Source organism: Gymnoscopelus microlampas (assembly GCF_963454915.1).
Source record: "Gymnoscopelus microlampas genome assembly, chromosome: 21".
NCBI classification, from domain to species: Eukaryota; Metazoa; Chordata; class Actinopteri; order Myctophiformes; family Myctophidae; genus Gymnoscopelus; species Gymnoscopelus microlampas.
The window spans coordinates 11,039,167-11,052,394 of record NC_139958.1 but is presented as its reverse complement, the minus strand read 5'-3'; the positions used below and the strand labels follow the sequence as shown (position 1 = coordinate 11,052,394).

The 13,228-nt window shown below is 42.5% G+C and overlaps 1 protein-coding gene across 2 annotated transcripts in view; it reads left to right on the top strand.

Annotated features, from left to right (window-relative positions):
* The window catches only part of lamc3 (laminin, gamma 3), a gene marked incomplete at its 3' end in the record, with an annotated part of 244,086 nt that overhangs the window by 66,721 nt on the left and 164,137 nt on the right, over positions 1-13,228 (top strand). For both annotated transcript variants that reach the window (XM_084046138.1, XM_084046137.1), the window contains exon 4: positions 5,416-5,588. In XM_084046138.1, coding sequence (XP_083902264.1) covers positions 5,416-5,588 — 173 coding nt within the window. The remainder of the gene's footprint in view (positions 1-5,415; positions 5,589-13,228) is intronic.

Sequence of the window (13,228 nt, the reverse complement as noted above, 5' to 3'; positions counted from 1 at the left end):
ATCTACAAGCTCACAACGCCTCTCAGCGCGAGGCGTTGTGAGCTTGTAGATCTGCTATTTTTGGCTAAAGTTCTCCTCAGAAAAGGGATGCCAGGGTTCAAGTGGTTAAGGGAAAAAAAATCATATCACACAAAGATTTGGCGGACCCCCTGTAGTAACCTTGAGGACCCCCTAGGGGTCCCGGACCCCCTGTTGAAGACCCCTGTTTTAAAGCAAACATTTTTAACTGCGATCTGTGCTTCTGGGGTTCCCTGGAACAGCGTATTTTGAGACGGGGGTCCGCGGCCACATGCATATAATTTTGAGGGTCCTTGACATGTAAAAGTTGGAGCACCACTGATATAGCAACATACTGTTAGGATTTAGAAAGCGTTTTTAGATAATGTATTTGGCCGCGGACCCCCATCTCAAAATGTTTTGTTCCAGGGACCCCCCCCCCCCCCCATGAAGCAAAGATTTGAGTTACAAATGTTCGCTTAAAATATATATATATTCAAAGATTTGGACACATTTTCAAGATTTTTCAAAAATAGCAGATCTATAAGCTCATAGTGCGGCACTCGGTGCCACACAAAGGCCCGGTCACCTCTGGTCTTACAACTGGTTTTGGGGAACGATCAAGAGTGACTGATCAGCTGACCAGGCACCTGCCCTTTGCCCTCTTGACCAGAAGTGCCCTTTTGAAAAAAAGAAAAAAAACGTTTCTTTTTTCAGTTTACAGCAGGGGTCTTCAACAGGGCGTCCGGGACCCCTAGGGGGTCCTCAGAGTTACTACAGGGGGTCTGCCAAATCTTTATGTGATATGATTTTTCTTTTTACCATAACCACTTGAACCCTAGCATCCCTTTTCTGAGGAGAACTTTAGCCAAAAATAGCAGATCTACAAGCCCACAACGCCTCGCGCTGCGAGGCGTTGTGAGCTTGTAGATCGGCTATTTTTGGCAAAGAGCTATAGGTGTAGAGGGAAAAAAGAGCAGACCAAGTAAACAAAAAAAAGTATAATTTACTTGAGCACCTGCCCCTCAAAATGTCTGTGCACGCCAGTGCTCAGGGCTCTGGCAGGGATGTACGGCTCTATGAGCTCTGATAGAATAAGAGGAGGGGCAGCCCATTTTGGGCTTTAAAAACAAACGGTAAGATCTTATAATCGATTCTAAAACGGACGGGGAGCCAGTGGAGTTATAAGCTATAGGACCGAAGTGATGCAGTCACGTTTTTTTCTTTTTTTTGTGCCAGTGAGGAGGCGAGCGGCAGCGAGCTGCAGACGCCTAATAAGAGCAACAACTGGTCAATGTCTATATAAAGGGAGTTGCCAGGAAAAATAGAGCCTCGAGGTTATAAAGGCGTGGAGATTACCCTCTCTAGGTTGGGGAGGGGGGGGAGGGGGGGGAGGGGGGGGGGGGGGGGGGAGATGAGCCTTTATCCTTGCCAGAAGCCAGAGTTGAAAGAAGCTGGTTTGAACCCACAAAACTAATGTGTTTGTGGAATCTGAAGTTACTGTCAAAGGTCACACCAAGGTTTTTTTTTAACTGATTTTAACTGAGTGGATGTTGGCGCTGGCACATACAGTACATACATTTATTCTTTTGTCATATCTTGGCATTTTCAGAATGTGCGCACACGCACACACGCTCTCTCTCTCACAACACACAAGTGTTTGCAGCTCTTTACATTCAGGGACAGCTGGTGCGTATAAAGAGTTGTACACACACACACACACACACACACACACACACACACACACACACACACACACACACACACACACACACACACACACACACACACACACACACACACACACACACACACACACACACACACACACACACACAGTGGAGTAGAGACTTGTGGAGTCACTGAAGGGATAAACACTGTGCCTGATCTCAGGCTATGTTTATGCCAGGGAAACGTAATGGAAAGTGACAGCTCCTCACACTCCAAATACCTTCTCACTCTCTCCTCTCTCTCTGTTCAATTTCCTGTGTGTGTGTGTGTGTGTGTGTGTGTGTGTGTGTGTGTGTGTGTGTGTGTGTGTGTGTGTGTGTGTGTGTGTGTGTGTGTGTGTGTGTGTGTGTGTGTGTGTGTGTGTGTGTGTGTGTTATGTTGTCAGGCAGAAATCTCCATATTCTAACTTGTTTTGTTTTTTCGTAAATTAACACCCTACTTGATCATACTACAGCATCACACAAAAGGATCAAAAGTAGCAGATCTACAAGCTCGAAACCGCATAGCGGTTTCGAGCTTGTAGATCTGCTACTTTTGATCCTTTTGTGTGAATTTGAATCCTGAAAAGTAATAATTTTGGACATAATGAGGTTTCCACCCAAAAGAGACGATATAGGTACCATGGCCCTCATTTATCAATGCGGTGCAGCCCAAATAATGGGCGTACGGCGTTTTCACCGCAATTTTCGGCATTTATCAATATATCCTGACGTGGGCTTTATCCTACGGTACGCTGAGATCTCACGTCTGGTCGAGACCAGTTGTTGACGTTGGCTGCACCCGTTTATTTCATCCTAGACCTGCGGAGCAGCATTGTCTGACGGTCTGACAGGCATCTGGACACATATATCCACTCCAAAATGTATATCTACACTAATAAATAATCCCTGTGAAAATATAACATTATAAATTAATTTAAACAAACTGCTTTAGCAGTCATTCAGATAAGATTGTAGATCTGGCTGCATTGAAAATAGCAAATCTACAAGCTCACAAGCCAGCATCGCATCGTGACGCGTTGTGAGCTTGTAGATCTGCTATTTTCAAAACAACGAGCGCTTTTGCGTCGGGAGTCGCGCGGTCGGGACAGTGAGGTCTACTAACTTACAGTAGCTTGTCCTATGGTATGGAGTTATGTCATAGGGAGTTATAGGCTACAACCTGGCTGGGTTAACGCTCCAATCTCTTATAACGTGGGCGGCGCGGGATCACTGCAGTCTGCAGACCGCCCGAGTCTCATGGGGAATATAGCCTACTACATGACTGCTTTAGTGTAACTTGGAACGCGCACTGCTCGGTATGGGGTAAATAAATAAATATACAAACGTATTCCATTCATGGCGATGTAATTGGTTTCATAATATGTCATTCATGTAGGCTACAAGCCTACGTGACAATTAGATTGTACCGCTACGGTACGGAGTGTGTGTGTGTGTGTGTGTGTGTGTGTGTGTGTGTGTGTGTGTGTGTGTGTGTGTGTGTGTGTGTGTGTGTGTGTGTGTGTGTGTGTGTGTGTGTGTGTGTGTGTGTGTGTGTGTGTGTGTGTGTGTGTGTGTGTGTGTGTGTGTGTGTGTGTGAGAGAGAGAGAGAGGGGCGTGTGCGTGTGCGGCGAGATGATGCGAAGCGATCGGGGGAAAGTATTTCTTATTGGCTTTTCATGTCTTTGGTCGTATTCTGGTTCGTCTTCATGTCGTAAAATCGGGGCGTTTTGAGAATATTTAAGGGCGTGTTATTTAAATGACGCTCGGTTTCAGCCGTGACATTTATCAACGCTGGGACCAAATGTACGCTCGGATCAGCTGTGTAGGATCCTTTGATAAATGTGACTTCGACGTTGGTGTACGGCCGAATATATGGAAAAATATATGGCGGTTTATACGCTGCGTTGATAAATGAGGGCCCATATGTGTATGACGTCGCTATCGATGAAGAAACCTTGTATCTCTATATGTAAATCAATGACCTATATACTTCGTCATTCAAGAATGTCGCATCGTGACGTGTTGGGAGCTTGTAGATCCGCTATTTTTAATACGTTTCAATTGGTTTATTTAGTGAAAGTGGTTAAGTGTGTCTTTGGGTATTATAAATAGTAAACCAATTGAAACGTATTAACAAAAACGTGTGACTTAATATCTAAATTGGATCCAATGGATTTTCATTTCCTGGAAAGCACCGGTTTTGGACATGCAAGGTTTCCACTGGACACAACCACCCCGAGGTGTTTGTGTGAGAAAGACAGTGAGAGAGATTCTTTAAGTACAGTATATGTGTGTAAAGGTCTTTACACACCAGGGGAACGACCAGTAAACAATATGAAAATACTCACAGGCGAACGTTTCACCCCAAAACTCATATGGTTTCATATAGCATGATGCCTCATACATACAAAGGTTTATTGCCTTTATTCATAACGCAGAAGCTCGGAAGAATTTACCTTGTTTTGAATCCAAAAATATGTCGCTTTCTAGTCACATAATATTGTATTTCTGTGTGAATGTACTCACGACACAGACTACAGTTCAGAAGTTCAAAAGAATATATATATATTTTCTTTAGTGGAATTAATCACACAAAAACAACACCCTCAGGGTGTAAGGACCTTAGATGTGAACTCACATCCTGTATCCCAGTGGTTCTCAAACCTTTTTCATGTCAAGGACCCCCATATTGATGTGTATTTGGCCGCGGACCCCCATCTGAAAAAGGTTTTGTTCCAGGGACCCCCCCAGGGATTTTTTTTCTTTCTTTTTAAAAACGTATGTTGCTATAATATCACTGGTTTTCAAACTTTTTTCCATGTCAAGGACCACCCAAAATGACATGCATTTGTGTCCGGACTCTCCCATCTCAAAATATTTTGTTCCAGGGACCCCCACCAGAAGCAAAGATTTTTGTTAAAAATCTACAAGCTCATAGGGCGGCACTCAGTGCCACACCTGACGTAGACGTGGTTCGTCCCGATTTTCTGTACATTTTTGTAAAGTCAGTGTTAGTAAAAGTTAGTAAAAAGCAGGTAAAAGAGTAACGTGAGCAGTCAGTGACTGTCTGCAGCTGACTTGAGTCTGACACCGCAGCAATGGATGCGTGCAGGGCAGCGCTCCGTGGATTCGTGTATAGGCTGGCAATACAGCGTGTCACGGGTTCGACTCCCAATCCCGACAACCTTTGCTGCTTGTCACCCCCCCCCCCCCCATCAGTCAGTGTACTGTTCTTATCAATAAAGGCAGAAAAAGCCCCCAAAATTTATTTTAAAAAATTACACCCAGTGTGAAGTGGGCGGTGTGGTCACAGTGGTCATCACAGTGATGGAAGTTCACTTAAAGAAAAGTAATATTTTTGGTCCACAGTGGGTGATTCACTTAAAAAAAAAAACATAAATGTGTTTTTTTTAAGTGCATAGTCCTATTTATAGGGCTATGCACATGTGTCATGTGTTTCACTAGCCAATCACAGTCCTGAATAGAGTCAACCAGTGTACAATGGTGGCCAATCACGGTGCAGCGTTAGGGGGGTACAATGGTGGCCAATCACAGCGCAGGGTTGGGGGGGTACAATGGGTGGGGGCGATACAATGGTGGCCAATCACAGTGCAGCGAATGTCGATGTCCAAACCTCACATATAGGGGCGGTTGCACCACCCAAAAAAAGAAAGAAGTTATAGCATGTGTCTGTGTTTCCCTCCAGATGTAAGTGTAACGGCCACGGCAGTGAGTGCGTGGAGGGGGACGGCAGCGGGGGGGACCTGGTCTGTGTGTGCCAGCATCACACTGCGGGGGTGGACTGCCAGGAATGCCACCCCTTCTACCAGGACCGGCCGTGGGCCCGCGCCAACGGGGACTCCGCCAACCAGTGTCTGAGTGAGTACTACAACCAACCAACCAACTAACCGGACCCCATCATGATGATGATGTCACACATGCACAGTGGTGGAAAGTAACCAAGTACATTTACTCAAGTACTGTACTTAAGTATAATTTTGAGGTACTTTTACTTTACTGGAGTATTTCCAGTTTTCAGTACTTTTACTTCTACTCCACTACATCTCAGAGGCAAATATTGTCTCTGAGATACTCCACTACAATTATTTGAAAACTTTAGTTACTAGTTACTTTGCAGATATAAATTATTACATTATAAAACATACATGAACCACTTTAGCCCTATTTTATACCAAGGCTATTTGAAAATAGCAGATCTACAAGCTCACAACGCGTCGCATTGCGACGCGTTGTGAGCTTGTAGATCTGATATTTTCAAACATTTTTTGTACTTTTACTTTTGGTACTGTAAGTACATTTTGATACCAATACCTTTGTACTTTTACTCCGGTCTTTTACTTGTAACAGAGTACATTGCAGTATTGATACTTTTACTTAAGTAAAACATTCGAGTACTTTTTCCACCACTGGGCACTTGTGCCGTACTATGAGCTTGTATATCTGCAATTTTTTTGTAGCCAAAGACATCTAAAATGACACAGATGCGTTCCCGGATTGAATGGGTTAAGGCCGGTAATTTGGGGGGTTTGGGGCCATGTTGTCATGTTCATAAAATTGTCTTTTGATGTTAATCTAATTTAAACTTGTGATAGGCTAGTTGCAGTCCACAGCCTGGAAGGACACATGCTGTGTCCCATAGCCTGGAGAGATGATTGCTGCTGTGCGATTTATTAATTCACAAAAATAGACACAGTTGTCACATAACTAATTTTTTATTCTATAATTGTGGTCCTTGGCCTATACTGACAGCATGCACACGAAGTAGTACCATATTGTATTAACTATGTGAGATTAGCTGCTGATACACACACACTCATAGACACATACACACAGGGCCAGATAATAAATCCATTAAATACAAAATAATGCTACCACGTCTTAGGAAGTGTGTGTGTGTGTGTGTGTGTGTGTGTGTGTGTGTGCGTGTGTGTGTGTGTGCGTGGCTCGCATCCATGGTTACGCGAGTTGTCCTGTATGTATGAATTACCCTTGGATATTATCACGCTTGCCGTAATGCACTTTTATCGAATGCCGTTGTTGGACACATTAATAATGTGCTGACAGATAAAAGTAAAGCCATAAAGGCGAGTGGTACATTAATTCGTTTTTATGTTGGATTCTATTAAGCAACAAGCTTGTTTTAATTATCTCGGAGCCAACCAGATGGTGTCTTAAAAAACATTATGGCAACCAACCCAGTCAATGCATTATTAATGAATAAAATCATGCCACATAAAAAGACACACATAACACAAGTACTTAAGAGTTGTACCCTGTAAAAAGCATGTGCTCTGCTTCTTGTACAAGATGAAGACTCTACAGTAGGGTCTTCAACAAGGCCACATTTTCTCTGTATTCAATAATGTGTATAATAACATTTCACGATTCCTTAACACATTCCCTGCCAGAGTTTATTCATAAGGTACTCACCCACTGCCAGCGTTTTTGAGTTTTATAGCCTTTTGAACCGTTCACAAAAAAATTATATCCATTAAAATCCGCGATCGGATGGTGTTTATAAACAGCAACGACGGACGTACGAGCCCTCATAATGTTTACACTTTTTTTCCTTTTTCTTCTTCTGTGTTATCAGCCGGTAAAAGAGGCAACAAACGTCATATCCGTTTGGCTGTGACGTGGCTGTGACGTTTCCCCACCGGCCATCTTAGATTAGCTTAGCATCCGATCGGCTATCAGATCGTTTTTAAACACAAAGAGGATAACCGTTCGTCGATCAAAGAAAAGAAAATACAACCGGAGCTTACCATTCGTTTTTTAAACCGTGTGAAAACCATGATCTTTAGCCAAAACCAGGGATAAAAAACGAACCGGAAACGGTTGTTGGAAATTTTCTCATAGGATGGGTCGGAAGCGGCATGGGGAAAAAAAAAAATCAAGGATGGTACCAAAACATTTTTTTTTCTTTATTAAACCACATAAAAAGACGATCCCGAGATATCTCCGGATACGCAGGTAACGGGGTGGATTTAATGTCCCGAGATATCTCGGGATTGGCAGTATATGTGTTAAAGGTAGGGTAAGTGATTTTCTTTGGTTAAAATAAGTGTTAAATAGCTCTATATTGTGTTAGTACTCATTACTATAGAGTGTTTGTTCAGTAACAGGAGTCTCCTTGTCTCTCCAGCTCTTTATGAAACAGAAAATGCATTTTCGTTTCAGTTAGAGTTTAATTTCCAATTGTATCCGATCTGGATAGAGAACTCAATCAGGATACAGATTAAACAAGTGAAATTGGAAGTGATGACACTAAGAAATGAGCAGGCAAAATTGGAACTGGAACATTATGAAATGAAGCTGATAAATGGGTACTTTCTCCTGATTGGCTGAGATTTTGACACCTACCGGAAAATGTATTTTCTGTTTATTAAAGAATTGGAGAGACGGGGAGACTCCTGTTACTGAACAAACACTCTATAGCAATGATTACTATCAGAATATAGTGCTTTAACCTTTTAACAAAATACTTTTTTTTAAACCCAAAAATATCACTTACCCTACCTTTAATTCACATTCACAACACTGCAATATTATTTCATACATTTATTCAGTTTTGGTGCGATGTCTTCATAAAGGATAATTCCTTTTAACAGGTCGTTCATGAAAGTCCTTGCGGTCTTGTTTCCAATGAGAACCTGTGAGCAATTAGGGGTTAAGAGTCTTGCTCAGGGACAAATTTCATATCATCGACACATATGCTGACATGGCCTGGAATCGAACCTGGGGCAACCAGGGCCTCTGGCTCCCTAGGCGGGCTCACTAACCACTCAGCTATGGCCGCCCCTTCATGCTTATATTTAACCACTAAAATCACTAATTGAGTGGAATCTGTTTTGTTGAATTGTTAATTAACGGGTGATTTTTAAATGTGACCGATTGCCCCCAGCCTAAGTTCTTTTGGCAGGGCATTAAAACATTCAAATGCCTTTCACCTTTCATTATGTCTTCTTGGGCAGTGTTTCAGGGCATATTGATTTTTTGTTTGCTGCAGCAAATTGGGCCTTTTCCAAATACCTGCGTGAGACGTTACTATCAAGATTTGACATTGAAGTGAAGCTAGTGGGCTAGACTGACGGACAGGTCGTTTCCGGTTTCTTTCCAAGATGGCGGATTTTGAATTCGCCGAAAAAGTGTCTTCAAAACCGGTCTGTAGAAACCAATGGGTCACGTGACACAGTGGCGTTTTGTGGCGCACAGACATTTTGAGGGGCAGGTGCTCAAGTAAATTATACTTTTTTTTGTTGACTTGGTCTGCTCTTTTTTCCCTCTACACCTATACCTCTTTGCCAAAAATAGCAGATCTACAAGCCCACAACGCCTCACAGCGTGAGGCGTTGTGGGCTTGTAGATCTGCTATTTTTGGCTAAAGTTCAACTCAGAAAAGGGATGCTAGGTTTCGAGTGGTTATGGTAAAAAGAAAAATCATATCACATAAATAATTGGCGGACCCCCTGTTGTAACTCTGAGGACCCCCTAGTGCTCCCGGACCCCCTGTTGAAGACCCCTGCTGTAAACTGAAAAAAAAAACAACGTTTTTTTTCAAAAGGGCACTTCTGGTCAAGAGGGCAAAGGGCCGGTGCTCTAGCACCACCTAGCGTCTATCTGTGCACGTCCCTGACGTGACAGTTCCCTTCGTCCATATTTTTTACAGTCTATGGTATAGACCAGTGGTTCTCAAACTTTTTCATGTCAAGGACCCCCAAATTGACACTTATTAGCCCGCGGACCCCCATTTGAAAAGATAAGCCAGGGACCCCCATAAGAGAAGATTTCTATGGCCCTATAGCAGTGATTCTCAACCATTTTAATTTCAAGGACCCCCAGTTTGACATGCATTAGGCTACGGACCCCCATTTAATGGCATTTCTATCTCTGGGACCACAATTTATAATGTAAAATCAATGTCAATTTAACTCTTAGAGTGTACAAATGGAACCAAACGGACCCTAACGGGTCCGTTTGGTTCCATTTGTACACTCTCAGAGTTACAGACCCATAAGGGTCCATTTGGTTCCTATCCATCATTTAGCTGGGGACCCCCTAGAACCCCCTCAAGTACCCCTGGGGGTCCCCGGACCCCACTTTGAGAACCAATGGTATAGACCCTGTCACTGCCAACCCTTACTGTTGCACTGGGAAGGGCGTAGAGTAGACGAACCACATGTCTCCTCTGATATACATAGAGTTGCCAGCAGTAGTGATAAAAGTACTCACATTTTTTACTTTAAGTAAAAGTATCAATGCTGCAATACTCTGTTACAAGTAAAAGTCCGGAATAAAAAATGTACTTGAGTGAAAGTGGTATCAAAATGTACTTGAAGTATCAAAAGTGAAAGTACTCGTTACGCAGAATGTTGGTTTCACAAGTTGGTTTCACAAGTTTTCAAATGTATACAATTCCCAAAAATCCTTTGAAAATAGCCGATCTACAAGCTCACGACGTGTTGCAGCGACAGAGATCGCCCTCCTCTATCGGCAATAATTGGCATAACGACTAAATTGGGAAAATAAAAAAAATGAAAAAGATTATAAGCTGTTGGTCCCTGTCCTCTATCTTCACTTCACCTGTTCACTTACTTGTCAAATCTTGATAGTAACGTCTCAGGAAGGTATTTGGAACCCACAAACACGGCCAACGGTACTGGGCAATATTATTGCGAACGCGGAAGGAGGCGCGCCGAAGGCGCGCCTCCGCCCAAGTGGAGCTTACTATGAAAGTCTGCTCGGCTTGTGTGTGTGTGTGTGTGTCTGTGTGCAGTGCACTGCCTGGGTGCGGCCGACAGAGTGCGCCAGAGTGCAGCTACAGTCAAAACCAAAACACACACACACATACACACACACACACACACACACACACACACACACACACACACACACACACACACACACACACACACACACACACACACACACACACACACACACAAAGTCCGTAAATACACAATATTTTCGAGCTGCGTTCGCTTCCAGCGTTCGCGCGTCTTACTTGTGTATAATACGGTATATCAGTGGTTCTCGAACTTCAGTCAAGGACCCCCAAATTGATATGTATTTGGCCGCGGACCCCCATCTGAAAAGCTTTTGTGTCCGGGACCCCAGAAGAGAAGATGTATGTTAAATAAATACAAAAAATATTCAACATTTTCCAAACATTTTCAATATTTATCAAAAACAGTAGATTGTGACGCGCTGTGAGCTTATATATCTGCTTGTAGTAGATCTGTTTTTTTTTACTTTATCCAACATATAAATGGATAAAGTGGTTAAAATGATTGTGATGCTCATGCTACATCAACTACTTTTTGCTAGGGACCCCCTGGACTCCCCCCCCCAAGGACTCCTGGAGGGTCCACCGACCCCACTTTGACAAACACGGCGGTGTATACATGTATATGTAATACTTGTGATATGGTCTAAGTGTTGTCTTTTCCTGGTTTTAATGACTTAAACTTGCCAAATGTTTCAAAGATTCTCAGAAATAGTCGGGGGGGAGAAGATCAACCTACTGTAGTGTGCGAGCTCACCATGTTACACGTTGTGAGCTTGAGGTTTTTTTTGCTACTTCTGAAAGTTTTAGAAAAACAAAAAGAGAAAAGAGAAAACAAACATGCCAAAATCTCTCGTCTTCAAAGACCCTTTGAAGTTTGGCTCAGTTGTTGGTAAACTAAATGGGTTCTAATGGGGGTAGCAGAAGGGTAGTTATATAGCAACATAAGTTTTTCAAAAAACTCTTAGGATTTAGAACAGTGGTTCTCAAAAATAGCAGATATACAAGCTATTTTTGAGAACCACATACATGTATATTCAAAAATGTTCAAAAATAGCAGATGTGCAAGCTCGCAGCGCGGCATGATGAAAAATCTCGAAAGTGTTTGAAAAGTTTTTAATAATTTTGCATTTGTAACTCAAATCTTTGCTTTGGGGGGATTCTACAAATGTCTTCTAAATACTAACAGGTTTCTGAAAAAAAAACGATGTTGCTGTAATATCAGTGGTCCTCAAACTTGTTCATGTCAACCCACCCCCAACATTATATTTATTTGGCCGTGGACCCCCATCTTAAAACATTTTGTTCCAGGGCCCCCCCTCCCAAGAAGAAAATATTTGAATAAAAAAAATGTCTGCTTGAAAAAAAAAAAAACATTCAAAGATATTTTGTGGTTACACAGAATGCGTTGCCGGATTGAATGGGTTAAAAAAAAAAAGGCATGTGTTAAGAGTCCAGACCCTGGAGCCCCCCCCCCCCCCCCCCCCCCCCCAGCCCCTAGAACAGACAGCTTACATCCAAGACACTTCATGCTCTCTGTGTTCCATCTCAACACTTTACTGTTTATCAACCCTGAATGTATTGGAGTCGGCCTATAATCCTCTTTTCTCTGTAATCTTTATTCTGTGTGCATTATTAATTCTTCTGGGACTCTGTTTTTCCAACAAACACACACAGCGCTCCATCAGAATCAACAATTCACTGTTTTAATCAGAAGTAACAAGTGTCGGTTAAGTGAAAGGGCTTGAGATTTATTTTTAACCCATTGAGACCTGAAGCCGATTCTACGTGTCTCCTAAATCTCAACAGTATTCTGAAAAACGTATGTTTCTATATCAGTGGTGCTCAATCTTTTTCATGTCAAGGACCCCCAAAATTATATGTATTTGGCCGCGGACCCCCATCAAAACACATTTTCAAGAATTTTCAAAAATAGCAGATCTACAAGCTCGTAGCGCGGCACTCGGTGCCGCGCTATGAGCTTGTACAGATGTGCCACTTCAAAACTTCACATGTCCTGCCATCGCCAAGACAGTAAATTTTCAGGGGATTCCCAGGGCAATAAGAGGGACAAAGAAGGGCATTTAAAATGCTGAATTATTTTGATGATCACTGCTTTTATGATGCTAATTAATTTGAGCAACTGGTCAAATCACCTTTCGCCTCATAATGAGTCTGACACCTTATTCAACACACATTCTTTTGTTCTCATGTATATGGATGTCTGTTGAAGGGAAAAACGGGGGTGTGTAGTGACAACTTCTTTTCAGGGGCAAAACAGTGCATTTTAAGGGCAGAAAAGGGAGGAAAAAAATGCATTTTCAGGCCACTTTCAGGGAAAGAACAGTAACGTGTGAAGTTTTGAAGTGGCACATCTGTATATCTGCTATTTTTGAACAGCCCAAAGTGTAAAATAATGACACAGTTCCAGGTCTTAATGGGTTAAATAAAAGGCAGTCGAGAACATCGATTTATTTTATTTTTTTCCCCTCTGCCTGGATTTAAAAGTAATCAGAGTCGGCACGAAACTCAAATCCCCTGGAAGTTTGTGCTTGTTTTTGTTTGTGCGAATGTGTGGCATAATAACTAAGTTCTGCCTCCCGATGCTTTGGTGTAGTAGTGTAGTTAGTAGACCAGTACATGAAACCATTTGGGGGTCTGCCAAGTTTTAGCAAAACCAAGTTAGTTTTGAAAATATAGACAGTCATATCGC